Genomic DNA, 21,397 nt, shown 5'->3' on the forward strand with positions numbered 1-21,397 from the left:
TAAACACTTTTCACTATCGGCAATAGGCGTTGTTTGATATTTTGATACCATTTGAATTATTATCATTAAAACTACCGCAACAGTATGGGTATTACCGATAAATTTTTAGTTTTAAAAATTTATTTACTGTAGATTTATGACAAACAAAGCTTTTTTTTATCAATAATAGTTGAACTGTTGCATAGCCTTGATAATATCGATTCTAATAGTACCATATTTTACTGCAAATGACTAGAACTGGCAAAATGGTTCATCGGATCGAGTTCGTGTCGTGTCAAATTTAAATCGACCCAAACTCGATCCATTTAATAATCATGTCAAAATATTGAAACCCAAACCCAATACGAAAAAATTGTCGGGTTACCCAATAACCCATTTAATATCTATATATTAAACAAAATTTACATCAAACATTTACACACTGTCGTACATACATAAATACATACATAATTTATCGATATTATAAAATGTACATATCTACCAAAATATTACACATTTACACTATAAAGTTTTAATTATATATATAAATAATATTATATATCGATATTTATAAAATATATATGTCTAATAATATTTTACACATTTACATTATTGAAACTCTAAATGTATATAAAATTTTATAAATAAAATACTTTGTTTATATTCATTTTTTTGAAAAATAAAAATAAAAGAGTGAATCATCTATAATATTTGAGTTTTGATAATAAGAACTTACAAATTATTTTAAAATAAAAAATATAATCGGGCATTCATCGGGTAAATGGATTAAGAACTTTAACCCTCATCCGACACAGAAAAAAATCGTGTCGACCCGGACCCAACGTATTTAATAATCGTGTTAAATTCGACGACTCATACCTATTTATTCGTGTCGTACTCGTGTCGGATAATCAGATCGTGTCAAATTTTACTAGTTCTACAAAGGACATTAACTAACGCTGGTGGTTCATCATCATCGCGACAATATTTTTGGGTTCTTAATTTTATTTAATAATATATTTTATTATTTTAATTAAAGAACCAAAAAACTTATGAGGCAGCTGCACCCCAATGCAGCCTCAGCCCTCATGGAGGTGTCAAACATGAAGTCTCATATTATGTGGGATTCCAAAGCCACCAAAAAGTATATAAGCTTTTACTGTTTGATTTTGGAAAACAAATAAAGAGCTAAAAAGCAACGGGAGGCCGAAATTTGCATTGACTTTGACGATATTATACACACCTAGATCATGCTGCCGTGTAATCAATATATTCATAACTTGGTCATTATTTCCACGAACAACCTCATTTTAAATTAATTAATGTTGTTTTGGGATGGACCCTATTAGTTTAACAAATAATGTACGCTTCAATTCTAAACAAATTCACTTTCGATCATATCTTTGATGCTTTGATTAATGCATACATTTTCTTTTTGAGATATATATATATTTTAAGGCATGGTGTATAAATATATGCTAATTATCTCATATCATCTTAATGTGAGAGAAATTTGCATCTCAAATTTTTATACTGCCTAAAAATTGGTCAAATAATATGTTGATTCATCTATGTATAGTTTTCGGTGCCAAGTACTAGATGATCTTCAATCAATAGGCCATGGACCACAGAAGAAAAAGGATAAGATAAGGCATGCAATTTTCGAGTGGTAATGAGGAGTGTTCAATCCTAGATCATGCACATATGACAATTGTGAACCACATTTTTTTTCAGTTAAATTCATATATGACCCATTTAATTAACTAGCATGATAATAGTATTTTTCAATAGTATGCTTGCATTCACAATTTCAACTACGTAAATTCAAGAAACGAGATCTAAGTTAAAGTGCTTTTTTTTTTTTTAATTGGCTCAAATAATTTTACATTTAATATAATTTAACTAGGACCGAAAAGATTTGAAGTTTTTAGCCGATAAAAGATAATGAAATAATTTAACTTGTACGGAAAAGCTTCACCTTTCAACATGCAATCACTCTCTCTCTCTCTCTGTGAAAACTGCTGCTTCAAACTTTGGTTAAAGAGTTTTGTCAGCGACATCACATGCTACACTTTTGACTTCTTTCAACCGTTTTTTTTTTCACCCTTCAATTTTGCATGCTCCCCGAGGGCAAGATTATTCTAATCCGAAATTTGTGCTAATCCTGCTTAAATAATGTTGTTATGGCACTGTTTGAACAGTTCAGAGTTCAAAACAATTATATCTGCTCGATGTCAAATATTTGCAAGAGAATTATTCCCTCCTCCTTAGCTCTTAAATTCAAATTTATCTGAACATTCTTAATTTTTTACAGACCTTCTGTCATTCGTATTTTAATATTAATATGTGATTAAGATTTAATTATTTTTTTAAAATTTATTAACCACTAATTATATTAATAAAATTTACTTAAAAAAAGATCAGATTATAATCTCTTAAATTCAAATGATTAACTAAAAATTAATTAGATACTACTGGATGAACTGATCAAGCCCTTGGGAATAATAAAAAAGTAATTAATTAGCTGAAAACTTTGAAGTTAAATTTGAATCTTGTATAGGCAATAGCTCCCGATAAATATAGTATGGGAGCGCCCAATATCATTGGGGTATTTTAAAAACAAAGGGTGACTGATAAATAAGAAGGGGATGATCCGTACATAATTTACGTACCCCACGTTCCCTGACAAACTTATATTATGGTATGGGATTATTATGCTGTACACTTATAATAACTTTTTGAAAAAGCTGTAGATAAATGCATGTGGCCGGTTCCTTTGATTTAGGTTTGACTTAAGGAATTAAGATCTTGTTTTTGGACTCAGCTAAGTTGCAGCTTCTGCAAGTAACAGCTGAGGCCTTTATGGCCTTGCATCAGCCAAGTCCCAACTGCTTTTCCTCTCTCCTGCAACAGCGTATAAGCTTCTCATTTGCTATGTTACATACAGAATCTGTAACATAGCAAGCTCCCTTGTTTTTTTCATACTTTCATTTCAAGCTGTCAGGCATGCACGCATCTTAATCACTCACAAATCAGAGAACTTAATCAAGAAAGAAAGATATGAGAGAAAAGAGAAGTCATGGAGAGGAAATGAACCCCTTTGCTTCATTAATTCTTGGCATTAATTATTAAAAACTTCTCTCACAGGATGTTATCTGTGAGGAAAAACCCCCCTTACATTTTTATACAATTCTAACCCAGAACACATTTAATAATTCTTGATTCTTGGGTCAAGTTAGAGTCACTTAGAATAAAAACCCTGTATGGGTTCAAAAGAAAAAAAAAATAAAGAAAAACAAGATCTGGAGAAGATGTAAAAAAAAAAAGAGAAGCAAAAGAGCTTCATCTTGTAATGGATCATCTTCTCCTCCAAGCAAGCAAACCAAGCTCTTTTTCCTTTTCATCTAAGCATGGATGTTAGAGAGCGAAAAACGACTTCTTCACAAGGGATAGTGAGCCCCATATCATGATCGAAACCAAACTCTTCCTCAGCTTGTCGAAGCAGGCATTGAAACTCAGGATGAGACAAGAAAGAGATTGGAACAATGTATCTGCTTCTGTGCTCGCCAACGTAGACAGCAAAATGGCCTTTCGGGACATCAAGAGGGAGGCCATCTTCATCATAGGAGCTATGTTGTTTCTTGCCCAGGCTTGAACATCTCTTGAGAATCTGCTTCAAGACTGCTGCTTGTGGGAGCTTGCTTGACTTTCTAATGGCCATTTTGATCTGGTTTTTGAGAGAGTGAAGGTTGAGCTAGGCAAGAAACAAGAAGCAAGAAGCAAGAGCCAAAGGTGTTTGTGTTGGTGGTGATGGGAGAGTAGAGAAGAGGTGATAGGGGTATTTATGAAGATGTTCAGGGAAGAGAGAGTGAGTGTGGGGGCAAACGACATACCACGGGTTTTTTGGGGTATGTGTTACAGAGAAATAAAGGACATGGTGGGTGCCAAAGCCATTGGGTTTACAATTCCTTGTTGGCCCTCCTAATGGCAACATGGACCCTCTCCCTCTCTCCTCTCTCCCAAGGACAATCTCTAATTTCTCAAAATTTATCTATTTCTTGACCTTTCTCTATCGGAATATTGTTGTGTTCGTAATCAATTAATCTCTTTAACAAAATTTAGAGTACTTTACAATAATCAAGAGATACAATTATATTGGGGATAACCCCGTTTCTCTTGGTTTGGATGGTCATATCACATTAGGTCCAATGTAGTTAGATTTTTCTATAATAAACTATAGTAGAGTTGTTCTCCATCATTACAGTAGATTTTCGTAGCACATATATTGGTTAATCTGTATTGTGTTAATCAAGATTGATCCTCACATATTTATATTTGTAATATCAATAAATTGAGATATATTATATTATAAACAAGGTTAACTTACATTGTGTTATATTAAGATTGATCCTTACAGATTTATATTTGTAATATCAATAGATTCAGATACATTATATTGTGTACAATCTCTATTATTATTATTTTTTATAAAAAAGATGACATGATACAAGAGGTATTATAGAAATCAAGAGAGCTTTTCTAACCTTTCGTTACTACCCCATGTTATTTTAGCAACTCTGACCTTATGGTACAAGCTTATTTTAATTTCTTGATAGTTTAACTTTCTCTAAAGTATTCACTAGTTGTTTATTGTTAAGTCATTTGAAGCAGTGACAAAAGTCTCTAACCTCTTTGAATCATTATGCTGGAAGACAGAATCAATCAATGTCCTGATCTCTTTTAATTTGATGTGATTTCAAAGACTAGTTATTTTCTAAATCAAGAAAGGCAACTCAAGAGTCAAAGCCTACTCACTGCCATGCTAAAAAGAGGAGAAGTATTTTCAATCTGAAAATTGATTATAGGAAACTTTCTTTATTGTGATTATTTATTAACTAAATTATGTTAAATGATTTACCTGAAATCACGGGCCAATTGCAAGTGTACCAGAGAGTACAACGCTGTTGAGAGTTTGGTTTTATCTGATTGTTTGGGCTTGTGATTCTTTAGACTCACTGACATATAAAGCATCAGTTTCTCCGAGAGTCCGAGTACAACAAATTCTTTTCAGAAACCCATGTGTATTTTACTGCTTGGTATCAGGTTTTCGACCACACTAAATATTTTTTTCTATCTGGTCCTACTCATACCTAACCCAAAAAAAAAAAAAAAAAAAAAAACAAAATAAAGAAACCCTATGCCTACTTGAATAAGGGGAAATTTAAAACTTGATCCTGGACCCTCTTACGTATAACATTGCAGGTAATTAAATTTCTTCTCATCCTCCACCCTCTTGTATAATATATTAATATGACTCGTAAACAAATTCTTTTCTCTTTATTAATGTGAGCGAAATTTTAAAAACTTTTCTCTCTAAAAAGATTTGATTCAGAACTATTATATGTCTAAGGTTTAATATTAAAATAATTTTTAAAATTTTCCCAACTTTGGCTTAAAAAATAACTAAAATGTGGATTTAAGTGATGAAATTTGACCTAAATATGAATAAGATAGTTTTGTTCAATATGCTATTTCTGTATAGATCGCTTCATGTCATTTTCATAAAATCGTGCCCACAAATTCAATGTCCAAATTGAAGTACTCTCAATGTGCCCACCATGTGATGGACACAATTTTATCATGATTTCTTGTTGAACCGTTTATCTCTGAATTTCAAGACCTCACCACCTTCTAAAAATCAATTCTTTCTCCTCAGGAGACTGAGAATGTGAAAATTGTTTAGGCTAAAAATAAGGGACATCAACATTAATGCTTAATCCGGCCTATAAACCTGATAAGAGTACACATATACTTCTGCAGTAGCTGTTACAAGAAATTAAGTGCGCCCAGAAAGCAAGAGAGAGCTTTCCTCTCTTGTGGTCCTGGAGAAACCACCACCACCACCACCACCACCTAAAATAAGAGTTGTAATGAGACATGATTCTACTACCTAGAAATGTGCATCACTGGTATCTTCTTTGCTAGTCTTGTTGGCTCTATCTCCATATCTCTCATAAATTGTACATCTCCATGTTCTAAGGCTCAGAAAGTTATCTCAAAAAGGTTATAAATTTGATACGGCAATGTACTGCATCTTTCTGTCTTCTCTTTTTGTTTTCCTCATCCACCAAATTTATGTATGTCCATCCCCACCAAAGCATTAACCTATACATTCTCGACCACAAGAATATTCGTATCCCAACTTCGTATGCGTAACATTATTCATCGGCTAATATATAATCAGCCTTTTTCTTTCTCTTATGCTTTAATTATCATTGCTTTCCTTTCTTTAACACCATGATTAAATATCTATACGGTAAACTTTTAAAAAAAGTTACCAGAGGTCACCATCTATCAAATAAGTGCTCCCATGTTCTGTGAATGAGAATGCTTGGGACAAGAAATGATAAAAACAGCAAGAGAAAGGCCCACCTTTTTCACACCAAAATGCGATGCTCTGCTGAGCATAAGAGCCTTAACACGCATGCAGCAATTTTCTATATAGTTGATAATGACATTGGCTTTTGTTTAGCACATGAAGGCCATGTTACTTTTGCCCCCAGACTCTCCTGTAAAGACAACATAGTAAGGCCTTTGTGAGATCATTCACTCCAACTACTTCAAACGGCCAAATTATCATTAAATCAAATGAAAATGAATCTGTTGATCACTAACCACCTGAAATCTATCATGTAAATTCCTTTCATTACTCTGGTTTATCTTTTCTAGCAGCTCTTAATCATATTGCATGGAACTTGTTGAAACCGCATATTAAATGAGAGCAAAATTATTCAAACCCATGTGGTTGTAAAGGAAATTTTCTGAATAATCAAATCTCAGTCCTTGAAACTGCATAAAGGAACTTCGAGATGATGTCGAGCTGCTGGGTTGTTTTTGAGTTTTGAGGGAAACTTTCAATGGTTAAAAGTAACTTTGCTCCCTAAGAAATTTTCTATGATGTCATTCTAACAATTTACAGTGTCTTTGATCAGATAACCGATTGTGATGCCAGTAGCAGGCAAAACTAGTCAGTTCACATGGGGTGTAAGGGACATGATGGAGAAAAATGGCCTCAAGAAAACAGAATGGCACATAGGGTGATGGTAGAAAATCAATCAGGGTGAGACTTGTTGCATACGGAGTCAAAAGAAATACATAAACAAATTAACTAGAAAGACAAGAAAGCAAACACTAATAATTGGATTAGTACCTTGATCATAACAATTTAGATAGAGATGGGTGTTATCAAATTGTTGAAATTATTAATGTGGACCCATTATGACAAAACTAAAGAGCATTTATGGGAGTTAAGGAAAGAAGGTTGTACCTGGAGTGTGTCTAACCAAAAAGGATGAGATTGACACTGGAATTATGTTGAAATGACCTTGACGGCACATGGGAGGACCCAATCCAAAAGCCAGAGCTGATGAGATGACCCCATTCCAATTTTACCTATATACTCAAAGCATCAAAAGGACTGATACAAGTACCTAAGAATGGCACCCCAGCTTTAAGGACATGTACTCTGCACAAATCCGCTCATCATGCAAAGCTTGAAACTGTGCAATCTCTCAGATTTGGTTTTGTGGTGGGGGGTGGGGATGAGTAGCACAAATGCTTTGACCCTGAAAATATTTTCAGCAATGACAGTAGAGAAACAAGTAGAAGACCGACAATTCATAGCCCGCAACCCTGGCTCCAGCCCAGGTCAATCCATCCAGTTGCAGCTTAATTACAAGAGAGGTTGAATCTGCTAGTACAGGAGATGTCTCAACCCCCAGGCTTTTGAACTAGTTAGCTTGTCACTTCAGCCTTACTGGCTCGCTAAATCAAGAACTTCAAATTCCCTCTCATAGGAGTCAAATATTTAACCTCTGAAGGATAGTAAGAGGGTAACATACACATGAATTTTGCAAATATTTGGATTTCCTGCAATTTTACTTCCAACTCGCCCAAAACTAACAGGAAAAAAACAGCTGAAATGCTGCATTCTACTTTTTTTTTTTTTTTTGGAATGTGCATTCTACTTGAGTCTTCTGATTTCACTTGATTTGTGTGAAGAGACACAATTAAATTCTAAAGAAAATAAACAAAATACTTGAGTCTCCTGATCAAATTTGATGCACTTCAGTGAGCAATCTCAGAATACTGTACAAAATGCAGTAACTTCAAAACATTTAACTCAAAATTATTCAAATGATGCTTATTCTTTTGCACTTTGTTTACTGATACAAAGATAAACTGTAACATTGGGGCAAAAACAACACTAGAAATTGAAATAAAAAAGTACAAGAGGACAAAACCCTCCATATCCAAGAAAATACATATCACTTATACAATTCTATACTATGATGTGCTCTGCTGCAAAACCAATTTGAACTTGAAATCTCAAAAATTTGCCGGACTACATGTACAGTTACGGGTCAGAGGTAGATCTCAACTGTTGCTGCTGCCCATCTATCAAACTTATCTGTCTTTTGAGTTTTGCAATATGAGCTTGGACCTAATACATTGGAACTACAGCATCAAAATATTTAACTTGCACACTCGTAAAATACTGAAACAGCTCATCTCAATTAAGATATGTCAACATTGAGTAAAATGCATTGTCAATGCAAATAAAACATAAAGTTAAAAAGCTTCCTATTTAAGTACCAAAATTTGGAATTCTGGCTCAATCAATTCCGAAACATTTTTGGATTTTCAAATTGATCCACCAAAAAAAAAAAAAGGGGAATTGGAATGTTCCTACAAAAAAATCAAAGGAGGAACCTTGAGTAAGAAAGCAATACATGGATATACTACTAGTTTTCAGAGATTTTGAGCTAATACATCACTTATAGATAAGCTAAAAGAATAATTAAGAAAGTTGGTACTACAGTCTGATACTGATAGGATTCAACAAAAGGCTTCATTTGAGAAAATGATATGTGAACAGCTTGCCTTCATATGTGAGAAAATTTCCAAAATATATAAATCAATAAATAGTTGATTAAGACAAAAATAAGCTGTTTCAGATAATGGTCTATGGCAGCTTGCCTTCATAGATCAAATTGATAAGATGACTTAGAGACCAAAGAAGATGAAAAAAAGAACCATATTCTAGTCTAATCAGCAATTTTATACTTTCTGATATAGATCAAAGCCAAGGTATAAAATCAGATAATCATATGGTAGACACATTTCATACAATCTCATTCTCTGCCACTTTAATCATCCTTTGCAGTGCTGAGTCAGTCTTCAAGTAGATAGACTTGTAGTTTGGATCATTAAATTGAATCAACACATTTTGCAGCATCTTAGGTAAGGATAATAAAGATGATACATCTCAGTTTTACAAATAATTTTCACTAGTTTAATCAGATAGATGAAAGAATGTAATCTTCAAAACCATGCAACCCCTTCAGCATGAAAAATTTTTATGATCTATTTATTGTCTTCAACTACTGAATGATGCTCATAAAGCTGTGTACAAATGTACATAATATGGATGAACTACCTTAATTGATAACACAGTTCGTACCAAGTGTCCCTTTTCTTGGAAGCTACCAACAAAAAAAAAAGAGAAGAAGCTTTGAAATGACCTTGGAGTTCGACATCCGTTGTAAACTGGTATCACTACAAAATTGGATTCGATGGAATATCCATATCTTCCATGGTAGATTCCAGATTCATTGATTTTTAAGAGCCCTATTTGTGCTGATAAAGTTGGAAGGGAGCAAGTAGTAGGCACAGGTTAAATGTTTGAACCAGCTAGGGAGTTGGTAATAAATCCAGCTTAGTTGTGTACAGCATGTAGGGATAAAAGGCAATGATAAGAATGAGATGAAGAACATGTCAGCTATATTGCATGCAACTACTAAACTCAAATGCCACAAATGGCTTTTTAAAATTGTATCTAGTGGATGATTCCCAACCAGTATCATAAAGAAACTGAAGTTTGCATCTAGGTGAAATAAGAAGATGGAACTCCAAAAGCATTAAACATATTTTGAGGATTTATTAAAAGCGTGTAAAGATTATGAATAGAAATTTCCTATTTCTCTCGAACACAGTCCGCTAAACATGAGAAGTGATTGTAAATGAGTGTCATAAATCATCATCAATATCACAAAATTTTTATACAAACTGAACAAGAGGTGAGGAAATGGCATGCATTCCATTCTTGCTGACCTGCTGACGAGCTGCTGCAAGTTGCAATAGTTCATCTGCTTCTGAGAAATTCATGAACCACTGGGCCAAGGGGTGATCTTTAGTATCTCCTCTCTTCCTTTTACTTGTATCCTCAATTGGCACTACAGTAATTTAAGGCATACTTATTCACCTGAAGCATAGTAAAGAGGAGTATCTGCAGACAACAAAGCTCTCAAACCTACCAGGAGGAGGCAAAGTAAAACCGACAGGCAATCTAGGTAAGGTTACCGCTGGATGATTCTGCACACGAGCCAAAAAGCTATCTGAAGGCTCAGGGAACACAATCTCGTCATAGGATTCCACAACGACAGGCTTCTTAGTGGACATGGAACCGGATTCATCTTCTGGGTACAACTTCAAATGATGATATCTGTGCATAATTAAAATTTATTTAAAATTAATCCTGAGGATCATTTTCAAATTTTTGGATTTTTACATATCAGGTTTGAGATTATTTGATCAAGACATTTGGAATCATCCTGTTGAAACAGAAGATAATTGAGATATTACAAAAAAACCATAATGAGGTTAGCCACCGGAAAACTCACACCAGCACTGCTCACACAACAGGTGCTTCTAACACACAGCAGAGATCATGTGATTGACTAACACCAGCAAGTGGTGGTTATCTATCTAGCTTCATTATTAAATTATGTGGCTTGGATGGAGGCTAGCAATCAAATGAAGAGCTGAGGAGCTGCAAGAATTCTTGGCAGAGAAAATGGTTTGCAACAGAGGAGGATAATAAGGAGAAAGTTCTGGAGAGATGGAGATAAAGGGGCGCTGTAGTCCCTTTTGATACTTTCAACTGAACTACTGAGAGTATGCTCCATTAATTACTAATTCCTACCATTTTGGCACAAAAAAGATCAAGTGAAAATGCTTCACGGATCATCCTTAGAATATCAAATGATGGCTACAGTGAGTTGAATCAAAGGTTGACAAGAAGAAGCTCAAGCAAATTTGGCACTGACTCACTACACTAGTGTTCATGACTAAGTTCATGTGCATAACTGAATCTGAGTATTTGTTTCAAATTTGTCATTCTCACTCTTTTCTTGTGAACATAATAAACCTTTGCTCTAAGGTCCAACAATACTAACAGTGTCTTGGAACAAAATGGCTGTTTAGGTTTTGTCCCAAGGGTGCTTGACCGAGTGGTTTTCAAACAGCTTCATTTGGCTGGCACCCAAGTTTGAGTCCCAAGGGAAATAAAGGATTAAAAAAATTTGATTTCGGCATTGCCCATTCCCTACCTTTTTAGCAGGGGGCAAAAAAATTCAGTGTTTCCAAAGCAATGCTCAAGTAAATAGGAAGTAATTATAGGTTAAGCAACTCACAAGTTCAATGGTTTATCACAAACATCAGCATGGAAGTAAAGCGTTATAGCTATTTCAAATTCACCCCATCCTGACTCTGATAATTCAAACGGTGGTGACTCCACAGCCCTTGTGGGATTATTGAAGCTGGAATGCAACTGGAAAACAGCACGCTTTATCACCACTCCTAGATCCTCATTTGTTGCTCCTCGAACATACACAGTCCACTTATGAGATTGATACCTAATTAGTCATTAAGAAAATGCAAATAACCATCTATTCAAAACATGTAAAAACAAAAAGTACGAAGCTATAAAACTAGCAATATTCAACAATAATGATACTTACTCGCTTGCTTTCTTGCCAAGCCAAAATGCAACGTTACCGTACACTATAGGAATACTAATTTCAACATCTTTAAGTTTCTTATTCAAATTCTGCACAAAAGCCATAACACATTCAACAAAAATCACACTCTATTAGCTATATATGATTTCAAACTAAGTTTTCATGATTCTTTATTATTAACATCACTAAGCAACATTATTTTGGCCAATTATACTCTTGCACAAGTTAAATACTACAATATTACCCTAATAAAATAACTTCATCACAATATTTTGGGTATTAAAATTTTTCAAATCTGCTGCCAAAAATTAAAATTTGCTTCCTGAGTAACAATGTTCTCTGGTGATAAAAGTAATGGGTAATTGCCAAAATTTAAACTTGCAACAAAAAATCTCAGCTTCAAACTATTAGAAGGAAATGAAGCGATCGAAAAAACTGAGTTCTCAGTGATGAGTGACAGTACAAGAAAGTAGAAACTGCTTTGAAAAAACACATTTTGCCTTTCTGGGCAACACTATTTTAGCAATTTCCATAATGGGTAACCATCAAAAGTTGGTTTCATAATCGAAACCGCTAAATTAATTACTCACCTTCTTTTCAGCTTCTTCAGGTTTGCTCATTTTGATACGTTGAAGTTTAAGTGTGGGCCCACTTTCTTCAGGTTGACCAGGACCATGCTTTTTCGATGATGAACTATTTGTCATGTCCTAACACCACAAACTCTTCTGAAAAAACAATGTTATTTTTTTTCAAGAAACTAGGGTTTTTGTCCACTGATTACTGTTCTCTGATTCACAGAAATGAGGGTTTGAATTATGATTCCGTACGACCAGAACTTGGGAAGCATTTTCGGCGAAGCCAATAATAAAGAGGGTCTGCTATTACAATGACTATAAAGCCCTTGATTAGGTGTCGTGTCACGATGTGGCTTGTTCTTTACTGTGAGCAATAGAACACTGGACCATATTGATTTGTTTGACAGTTAAGAATTTACAGGTATGCCTTTAACAGCATGTGCAATTCTACACTTCAATTTTTGGAAGTAATTGTTTCAACTTTTTAATCACATGTTTATTGTTGATTTTTTTTTTCTTTTTTTTGGTGAAACAATAGTTTTTCTTCTTCTATGCTCCTGTCTGACGCCTGCAGGCTGTAGCAATTTTTATGAATTGAAAATAGATGCAGCCTGCCGGAATTTCTGCTTGTGAAAAGTAGCTGCAAACTTGCACTTGCAAAAATGAGCTAACTCTTCAGGGACCTTTGCTACTTTGTTATCGCTTCCAAGATAGCTGATCCTGGGAAAGTAAATTTCTTGATCGTAGATGACATGTCGTTTGGATGCTTTGCGACAAATTGTATAATTAGCAAGGCAAACATGGTGAAACATTCTTTCAGGACAACAATCTGAATTCGCACAGAGCAATAGCTAAACATAGTGAAATCATCATGACTACGACCCTGAAGCTAAATGAATATTGGGACGTTTTTAACAAATTATCATTATTCACAAAAGAACTGAAGAGTACAAGGTAGACTCTTTTAAGTTTCTAGCCTTATAAATTTGTGTTCTCTTTCAATCTCATATTTCTGTTCTGTTTCTGCTTTGTTGTCATTCTGCTTTCAAACATGAAAATTCTGAACAGTTCTACAAACTGTTTTACAAACTCGAATCTTGTTGCACAAACCAAACCGAGAATCAAAAACTGATAACATGGCATTGATCCTGCATTTAAGGAATCTCCAGCCAATTCACCAACTTTAATGCTGGCATAATCTTTGCCAAGCACTCAGGAAAGCTCCCAATAAGAACAGCTTTAACTGCCAAGTCCTTGACAAGGCATCTCATTCTGAAGTTCAATAATCAGTTGAATTCTAAGATTATCATCAGTCAACAGCAAACTGTGCATCGCCTCATTGTCTTCCACTTCCCAACACAGCTACCGACTAGATGTTATCAATGAGCACTTGTGACCTGAGGCTCTAGACTAAAAAATGCCAGTTGAGACAGCTCCATATTTGGTATGGAATCCCACCTCTCTGATGTTGTCAGTTTTCCATTAGAAATCAATACCGATTTCCCGTGCATTCAACCTGTGACTTCAATCCAACTGCAACCAACATCTTTCTTTAATCCCTTTTCTTTCATTAGCTCTCTCAACTGGCCGATCTCATCCCACATGCAGAATTTAGAATATAAGTTGGATAACATAACATAAATTCCAACATTATGTGGATCCAACTCTAGTGCCTTTTGAGCAGCCAATTTTCCCAATTCAAACTTTCCACAATCGTGGCAAGCACTAAGTAAAGCCCCCCACATAGAAACACTACTGCTACCATGCCCTCTATCGAGCATCTCATTTATCAGCTTCCATGCCTTATCCAATTCACCAGCTCTACAAAGCAAATCAACCAAACAACTATAGTGCTCGGGGCCAGGTTCCAGCTTATAGTCATGAACCATCCATTCAAAATACTCAATTCCAAGTTTCACTTGACCTGTGTGACTACAAGCTGAAATTACAGTCACAAATGCAACCTCATCTGGTTTTGTCCCATTCATCAACATCGCTTCATATAATTTAATCACTTCTTTGAAGTATCCATTTCTACCATATACACCAAGCATTGAAGTCCATAGAACAACATCTTTATTTATTTCCCCTTCTAGTCTATGCCCTGCTAAATTAAATACTTGCAATGCCTTTGTCACCAAACCACATTTCCCGTACATTTCAATCAATGAACTCTGCATAAACACATCATTTCCTAAATTGCAACACTTACGGATCATATAGGCATGCACCTGTCTCCCAAATTCAGCGGCAGATAGCCCTGCACATGCACGTAACAATGCAGATAATGTGAAGTGATCGTAATCCAATCCCAGTGCAGGCATCAATCTAACCAATTCGAGTCCCCCAGCCCACAACTTAGCCTCACAATAACCCGATAACAGCGCATTTGCACACACACTATTCTTCACAGGAATTTCATCAAACATCAGCTCCGCGTCGTGAATAAGCAATAATTTTGCATACAAATCAATCAAAGCACTGCCCACAAAAACACTGGACAGCCAACCCGATTTAGTTACATGGGCCTGTACTTGTTTACCAAATCTAGCATCTTTTACAGAAGTCGAAGCTGTTAAAGAACTACACAGTGCATAAGTATCTAAGAAAATGCCATGAACATGCATGAAAGAAAAGGTTTTTAGAGCATACAAAGGGGACCCATTTCGACAAAAATCGGATATGACAACGTTAAATGGTAATGGGTTTCTGGGGTTTAGGAATTTCAAGCAGTTGGTTAAAGTTCCAAGGTTCTTTTTGTGACGGCATGTGGTGTACGGTAACATGAGTCTACTTTGAAAAATAATAAGACAAATAAGGAGTAAGCCTGTTTCAAATTGATGGGCATGGACGTTCTCAGTGGATATTATTAGACTTTTAGTTAGTTGATTCTAGTTGTGTAAAGCTTAGTGAGACTCGTTTGACACAATGATGGAGCAAATAAGACGCATTGCAATTGTTTGATGTAATGCAACTTTATTCAGAGAAACAGTGGTTTGGGAAACAAATAGATTTTCAATCTGTTATAATAGTAAGAAGCTGTTATTTATTTATTTTTTATTTTTTGTTTTTGAGTGAGGTTTCAGTTTCACACGCACATTACAGTTTCAATCCAATTTGATGAAAGCTTTGACTTCATAAAATAAATTGATCTACTAAGGCTTGGGCCTAGCGGTGGCTGATGCCTAATAATATTTCCGAGCTATGTTCTTTAGTAGACTTTGGTACTGTACTATAAGCCTATCAATTCAGATTTTCAGTAGAATATACTGTTATCTGAAGATGCTAACGGTTTAAAATCAAAATTTAATAAATCGAGGTTAAATTTGATTTTAGACTATTTTTGTTGTTAAAATTTTCACATGCACAGGAGAGGTGAGAGTTCAGAAATATGATTCAATCAAACATCAAGATAATACAAACATTCTGTGTGTCATTGCTAACTAACTTTGCTCAAATGGGAAGATTATAATCCCAAAACTCCTATCAAAGGAGGAAAAATAATACATATCTACATTCTACATGTCAGTTCAGGCCTAAAAAACTGTGGTAGTTATTAGTTAAGAACTATGAGCCTTGTCTTAAGATCTTTCCAAGCGAGAAGTGATGTCAATGAAAGTGTTCTCTTCACAAGGAATTGTCAAGCCACCCATTGGATGGTTAAAGCCAAATTCCTCTTCTGCTCTGCTCAGCAAATCTTGAAACAAAGGCTGGTTCAGATATGATACTGGAACCAGAAAGCGTTTCCTTTGAGTCTCTCCAACATATACTGCTAAGAAGCCTTTTGGTACATCTAATGATGTTGAAGCTCCTTTCTTTGCGGTTAGAGCAGACTGGCGTAGAATTTGCTTAGCAAGAATGAAACCGGGAAGACGAATGCCCATTTGCTTTTACTTGATATGCAAGCAGCTTCAAATATCAAAATAGAATGAGAGGATTTGGAGAGGTGTTTGAAGCAAAAGGAGATTGATTGGTATTGCTGAAACTTTGAGTTGGTTTTGTGATCAATGTATGTGGGTATATATAGATACACTTATTGGCTATTGCGTATGCAATACATATAAAACCTTGAGTGAATGGAACATAGCTCAAGATGGCATCACATGGTTTTGTCCACCAACTAATCAACAAAGATTAGGGGGCTAAATCATATCATGCTTGTGGTTGACAATCAAATATGGCCTACAATTTTGAAACCAAGCCAATGGAGGACCATCTAAAGATTGGTAAATGACAGTTGGATACTCAGTGCTGATATGGATGCAAAGCTAAGTGATCATTGGTTTGAGACATGCTTTAGACAGCTTTTAAGAGCGTGCTCACAGATTAGGGATTAAAGGTAAAATGGAAAAGCAAGCAAGATTTAATACTAAGCAACTGGCACCAACATACAGAAGAGTGGAAGATAAAGTTGCATAGACTGAGATACATTTGGCTCCAATCAACCTGTAACATCGTTTCTTTTTTTTTTTTTTAATTTAATAACTCACACACCCATTGAAGTTTGACCAAATCTAAATTCCTAAGAAGGCTGCTTCTTACCACTAGAGCTAGACCTTGACTTAAAAAAGTATTACTTTAAGATATTTACTCTATTTTTATTTGTACCCGCTTAAGTTTTCATTCTCAATTTGCATACCTATCTGGCATGCAAAAGAGGGGAGCAATAACATGTAAGTTCAATAATTGATCTAAAATAATATTCACCACAGTTAATCCCTCTTACTACTTTAAATTACCTGCTTCAGCTATCTAAACAAGCAGCAAATCATCCATAAGCATTTCTCTTTGCCAATGATGCCGACAACATGTTAAATCTACGGATCAAGATCCTCTCATGATCTGAGCACGCCTGATCTTTTACAGATCTTATGCCACTTGTGTTTTAGTGTTAGTGGATGATTATGATTTAACTACTTTTTCTTTTTAATTTATTAACCACCAATCATATTAATAGAATTTGCTTAAATAAAGATTAGATCAGGAGAAGATCCTAATTCTAAATTAACACAGGGGTGTTTGAAATATTTGGTATTCAAGTTATACCAAGTGCAGTTCAAGTTCTTACTTTAATCAAGTGAGCGGAATTTCTGTGCAGAAAAGGGCATCTTTGGGAATTAATCTGTACTGCATGAGATCGAATTAATTTTCGAGCCATACATCATTGAAAAGATATTTCTGTTAGCTTTCCAATGAATTTTACTAATCTAAATTTGGAGCTTTTTACAGTAAGTTATGATCAGTTATGTGCAGGCTGTTCAGTTTTGAGTCGAGAAGAATATTTCTGGACTTGTATTTTTTTTAATGCTCTTTGCTGTGTTTTAAGCATACCAATGTTTTATTAATGTCTAGCTTTAATGTTGGTCTTTAAAGTCAAGTCATTTGAAGGGTTTCTTTCTAGTATATCTATGCTTGGAGGAATGTTCCAAGAAAGTTATTTAAGCTTATGTAGTTGTAACCAAAGGAGAGAGATTAATTTTGGGGATTGGATGAACTTTGAGTTATTATCAAACTCTGTATCTCTTTGGTGGATTCCATTGAGTGGTGAGTATTTTAAGCCTTGTATCCTTAACTTAACAACTTTAGGTGGTGAATTTTTTTCTGTATCCTTTTGTTGTTTGCTGTGGTGGTGAGCTTGTGATTTTTTGAGTGTGTGACGTTGTGTTTTCCCATCTATTGTGTCCGGTGTCATCAATCTACACTCATTAATTGGTTATCGTTTTCATTCATGTCAAATGAAATAACCAATTTGAAAGACGCTATTTTACGGATCAGACTGAAAGGCAGTTGCTTCCCTTTCTATTTTGATGGAAAAGTTGTCATTGTGAAATTCAACATTCATGTTATCACTCTTACCTTTTTTTGGTGTGTTTTTTATACAGTTGAAAACCTTTTGTGCTACTCTTTTTGATGATTTTCAAGATACAAGTTAATCAATATTCATGATATGTTTGAGAACCATTTTCTTGCTGATATTTGGAAAGTACTGTCACATAGATGACTAGCTAATAAGTATACATAACTTTAATAAAAGAAAAAGAAATGTTACAACAAATTTTGACTAACATATAAGATGCCCAATCTTGATGGAAAGTAAAAGTGGAGAAACAATCTCAGAATATGAAGATTGCCCATTTAAAATAAATGAAGTTCTCATTTTGCAATTGAGAAAAAATTCTGCAAAACACCCTTCTGCAGTCTGGTGTGGGAATTTTTACTCAGTGTCCCATCTCTTTTTCAGGTAAAGAAATGAGAAAAGAATCTTAAAAGTATTTACAACATTTTCCATACCAGTTAGTTCTAGTATTGCATTCTATGATCCATTCAGGCTAGAAGTGATATCAATGAAGATTTCTTCTTTGCAAGGGATTGTGAGACCACCCATTGGATGGTTAAACCCGAATTCTTCCTCGGCTTTACTTAATAATTCCTGAAATGAAGGTTGATTCAAGAATGATACAGGAATGATGAATCTTTTCTTTTGCCTCTCTCCAACATAAACTGCCAAATAGCCTTTCGGAACATCTACAGACTTCGAAGTTGCTTGACTTGCACATAATTTAGATTGGCGTAGAATCTGCTTAGCGTGCATGATGCCAGGTACTCGAATAGCCATTGCTATATCTATCTATATTATATCTTCTGAATGAAGATGATGAAGAATGAAGGGCACAAACGACTTGTGAGTTGTGAGACGAAATGAAGAAGATTCGCTAATGCAGAATGTGAAGGACTTAACTCAGTTGTGTATACAACATATGTATTTATAGAAGGCATTCTATGTGGAAAATCTTTGGTATTTTAGGGGAGTGGCGCTGATGCATTGAGACTCAAGCATAATTCACATGGCTTGTCTAGCTAGTCATCACTTAGAATTTGGAACTGATTGACTGTTTTAACAGATTATGCCCACCTATTTCTAGGATACCCTACTACTAGGGACCCAAATAGGGTACCTTCCATTAAGATAATTAGGCACATTCTTTCTGCTACGTTTTAACTGGCCTATCTTTTCTATCACCCATTCTGCCGACCAAAAAATATTTGCTAATATAACTGGAATTCTTTGTTACAGCATTAATTCTTCCTCGGTGCTAATGGCCTAATACATTGAATAAAATGTGATCTATAATAATACATTGAATTCTTTGACGGATGGCCTAATGCATTGAATAAAATGTAACTGAATGATAGATGTTAATCCCGAGTTTGGCAGATGTCTATTAGTGACATGTCATGAACAAATGTTACTAAGATGTTCTTTAGTACACCATTAGGCAAGACGCTACAGGGTAAAGCATGTGATGAAATGTGTCCTTTGAAAAACCAAGAGACTGAAAACAACCCAGTTGATGAAGAAACTGATTGTTGCTAAAAGTAAAAATTATCACTGTTGACAATGCAATATTCAGAGCTGGTTGGCATTTATCACATTTCGGCTTTCGGCAGTATTTGGTATGAGGTACTATAGCCCATGGCCTTCATTTACTTCACATTTGCTTTGCTCCTAGGCTAAAAAGGACAGTGCTCCCATCATCACGGTTACTTTATTTGTTAGCTCCCTCACCTGTATTTAAACATACAAATTCCATATATACAACAAACTGATTGATCTACAAGGATGGAAAGTCGCCTGCATATAACTTGTGGTTGAAATTTTCTGGCAGTTTAGGAAAACTGAACGGAAAAATAAGCAAATATTGATGGCATTTTTCTCATAGGTTAGAAATCTTAATAAATTGCTAGATTGGATGACAGTTGACACTTGCAATTTAGCTTGTCCCGAACTTGAACTGTAATCAAGAATAACATAAAAGAGCTATATAAAGCATCTGGAATTAGAGATAAACAATTTGTATGATGCATTCCATTATTGATTTTTCTCAGATGGGACATTTTAATTCTAAACTCCTTTCAAAATAGGAGGAAAAAGTATTTACATCAGATTTAACAGTTCCTAGATAGCTTGCAGATTAGTGTTTTTTTTTTCGGCTACCATGCAAAATTATGTTGATTAAGTGGCTTCTCTTATGATCTAATCAATTGAGAAGTGATATCAGTGAAAGTGTCTTCTCCACAGGGGATTGTCAAACCGCCCATTGAATGGTTGAATCCGAATTCCTCTTCAACTCTACTTAGCAAATCTTGAAACAAAGGCTGGTTCAGATAGGATACAGGAATCAGAAAGCGCTTCATTTGAGTCTCTCCAACATATACTGCTAAGAAACCTTTTGGTACATCTAATGATGTTGAAGCTCCTTTCTTCGCATTTAGAACAGACTGCCGAAGAATTTGCTTAGCAAGAAAGAAACCAGGCAGACGAATAACCATTTGCTTTTACTTGAATTTAAGCTACTTCAAATTAGAATATTTGTGAGAGGTGTTTGAAGGAAAGGCTATTTGTTGAATAATTGTTAATGCTCAAACTTGAGTTGGTTTAGTGACCAAAACATATGGGTTTATATAGATGAACTTACATATGAAATCATGAATTATCTTCAGCGAGTGATTGGTCAAGAGCATTTTTTGGGGTCTGCTTACGACATTAGCTCAAGAGGGCATCACACCATCACATGGCTCTGTCTTCCAACTACTGCACAAAGATTAGGGGCTGAAAAATCATCATGCTAGTTTGTTGAGAATCAACTGTGGCGTACAAATTTCAAAAGCAAACCAATGGAGAACCAAATAAACATTTGGGAAAGCCAGAGTTGCTATAAATGCATAACTAAGTGAGACTTTGACTAGAGACAAGTTTGAGACAGCTTTTAAGAGCGGGTTAATTAATGAAAGGATAAGCAGGCAAGATAGATGGTGTACACTGGCTAATAGCGCAAGGAAAACAAAAGGGACCAAATAAGATTAAAAAAAAAAGTCTACTTTAATTGAATTCACATCCAAAACAATAATTGGTGACAGCAAGAGATGAACATTCTGTTGAAACAATAACAAACTTTATACCCTTAATCATGCATTTCCAAG

At 35.0% G+C, this 21,397-nt stretch overlaps 5 protein-coding genes across 6 annotated transcripts; all 5 read right to left on the minus strand.

Annotated features, from left to right (window-relative positions):
• Positions 1-3,293: 3,293 nt before the first annotated feature.
• LOC18033753 (auxin-responsive protein SAUR50) lies at positions 3,294-3,914 on the minus strand. The gene has a single exon (XM_006423470.2). It carries the CDS (start codon positions 3,698-3,700, stop codon positions 3,380-3,382), a length of 321 nt encoding a protein of 106 aa, XP_006423533.1. The 5' UTR covers positions 3,701-3,914; the 3' UTR covers positions 3,294-3,379.
• A 4,286-nt stretch (positions 3,915-8,200) lies between these two features.
• LOC18034224 (transcription initiation factor TFIID subunit 14b) lies at positions 8,201-12,682 on the minus strand. 2 transcript variants are annotated; one of them, XM_024178950.1, is made up of 7 exons: positions 12,431-12,682; positions 11,841-11,929; positions 11,514-11,735; positions 10,356-10,543; positions 10,153-10,274; positions 8,635-8,727; positions 8,445-8,482 (listed from the first exon to the last, which is right to left on the minus strand). In XM_024178950.1, exons 1-6 carry the CDS (start codon positions 12,542-12,544, stop codon positions 8,683-8,685), a joined length of 780 nt encoding a protein of 259 aa, XP_024034718.1. In that variant the 5' UTR covers positions 12,545-12,682; the 3' UTR covers positions 8,445-8,482; positions 8,635-8,682. The 2 variants fall into 2 exon arrangements, with proteins under 2 accessions (XP_006423534.1, XP_024034718.1); XM_006423471.2 differs by lacking the exon at positions 8,635-8,727 and having other exon boundaries at positions 8,201-8,482; positions 12,431-12,681.
• Positions 12,683-13,923: 1,241 nt separating this feature from the next.
• On the minus strand, positions 13,924-15,404 carry LOC18035512 (pentatricopeptide repeat-containing protein At3g12770). Its single transcript, XM_006423472.2, has one exon. It carries the CDS (start codon positions 15,199-15,201, stop codon positions 13,927-13,929), a length of 1,275 nt encoding a protein of 424 aa, XP_006423535.2. The 5' UTR covers positions 15,202-15,404; the 3' UTR covers positions 13,924-13,926.
• A 443-nt stretch (positions 15,405-15,847) lies between these two features.
• Positions 15,848-16,388, minus strand: LOC18035131 (auxin-responsive protein SAUR21). Its single transcript, XM_006423473.2, has one exon. It carries the CDS (start codon positions 16,297-16,299, stop codon positions 15,997-15,999), a length of 303 nt encoding a protein of 100 aa, XP_006423536.1. The 5' UTR covers positions 16,300-16,388; the 3' UTR covers positions 15,848-15,996.
• Positions 16,389-18,495: 2,107 nt separating this feature from the next.
• LOC18035595 (auxin-induced protein X10A) lies at positions 18,496-19,134 on the minus strand. The gene has a single exon (XM_006423474.2). It carries the CDS (start codon positions 19,029-19,031, stop codon positions 18,729-18,731), a length of 303 nt encoding a protein of 100 aa, XP_006423537.1. The 5' UTR covers positions 19,032-19,134; the 3' UTR covers positions 18,496-18,728.
• Between the last annotated feature and the right edge of the window lie 2,263 nt (positions 19,135-21,397).

Source organism: Citrus clementina, unplaced genomic scaffold (genome assembly GCF_000493195.1).
Source record: "Citrus clementina cultivar Clemenules unplaced genomic scaffold, Citrus_clementina_v1.0 scaffold_8, whole genome shotgun sequence".
Taxonomy (NCBI): domain Eukaryota; kingdom Viridiplantae; phylum Streptophyta; class Magnoliopsida; order Sapindales; family Rutaceae; genus Citrus; species Citrus x clementina.

Coding starts and splice junctions, on each gene's coding strand:
- LOC18033753 (XM_006423470.2), bottom strand. CDS start 3,700: ATGGCCATTAGAAAGTCAAGCAAGCTCCCACAAGCAGCAGTCTTGAAG.
- LOC18034224 (XM_006423471.2), bottom strand. CDS start 12,544: ATGACAAATAGTTCATCATCGAAAAAGCATGGTCCTGGTCAACCTGAA. Junction 11,930..12,430: donor CTGAAGAAGCTGAAAAGAAG/GTGAGTAATTAA, acceptor GCTTTTGTGCAG/AATTTGAATAAGAAACTTAA. Junction 10,544..11,513: donor TGTGATAAACCATTGAACTT/GTGAGTTGCTTA, acceptor AATTATGCACAG/ATATCATCATTTGAAGTTGT.
- LOC18035512 (XM_006423472.2), bottom strand. CDS start 15,201: ATGTTACCGTACACCACATGCCGTCACAAAAAGAACCTTGGAACTTTA.
- LOC18035131 (XM_006423473.2), bottom strand. CDS start 16,299: ATGGGCATTCGTCTTCCCGGTTTCATTCTTGCTAAGCAAATTCTACGC.
- LOC18035595 (XM_006423474.2), bottom strand. CDS start 19,031: ATGGCTATTCGAGTACCTGGCATCATGCACGCTAAGCAGATTCTACGC.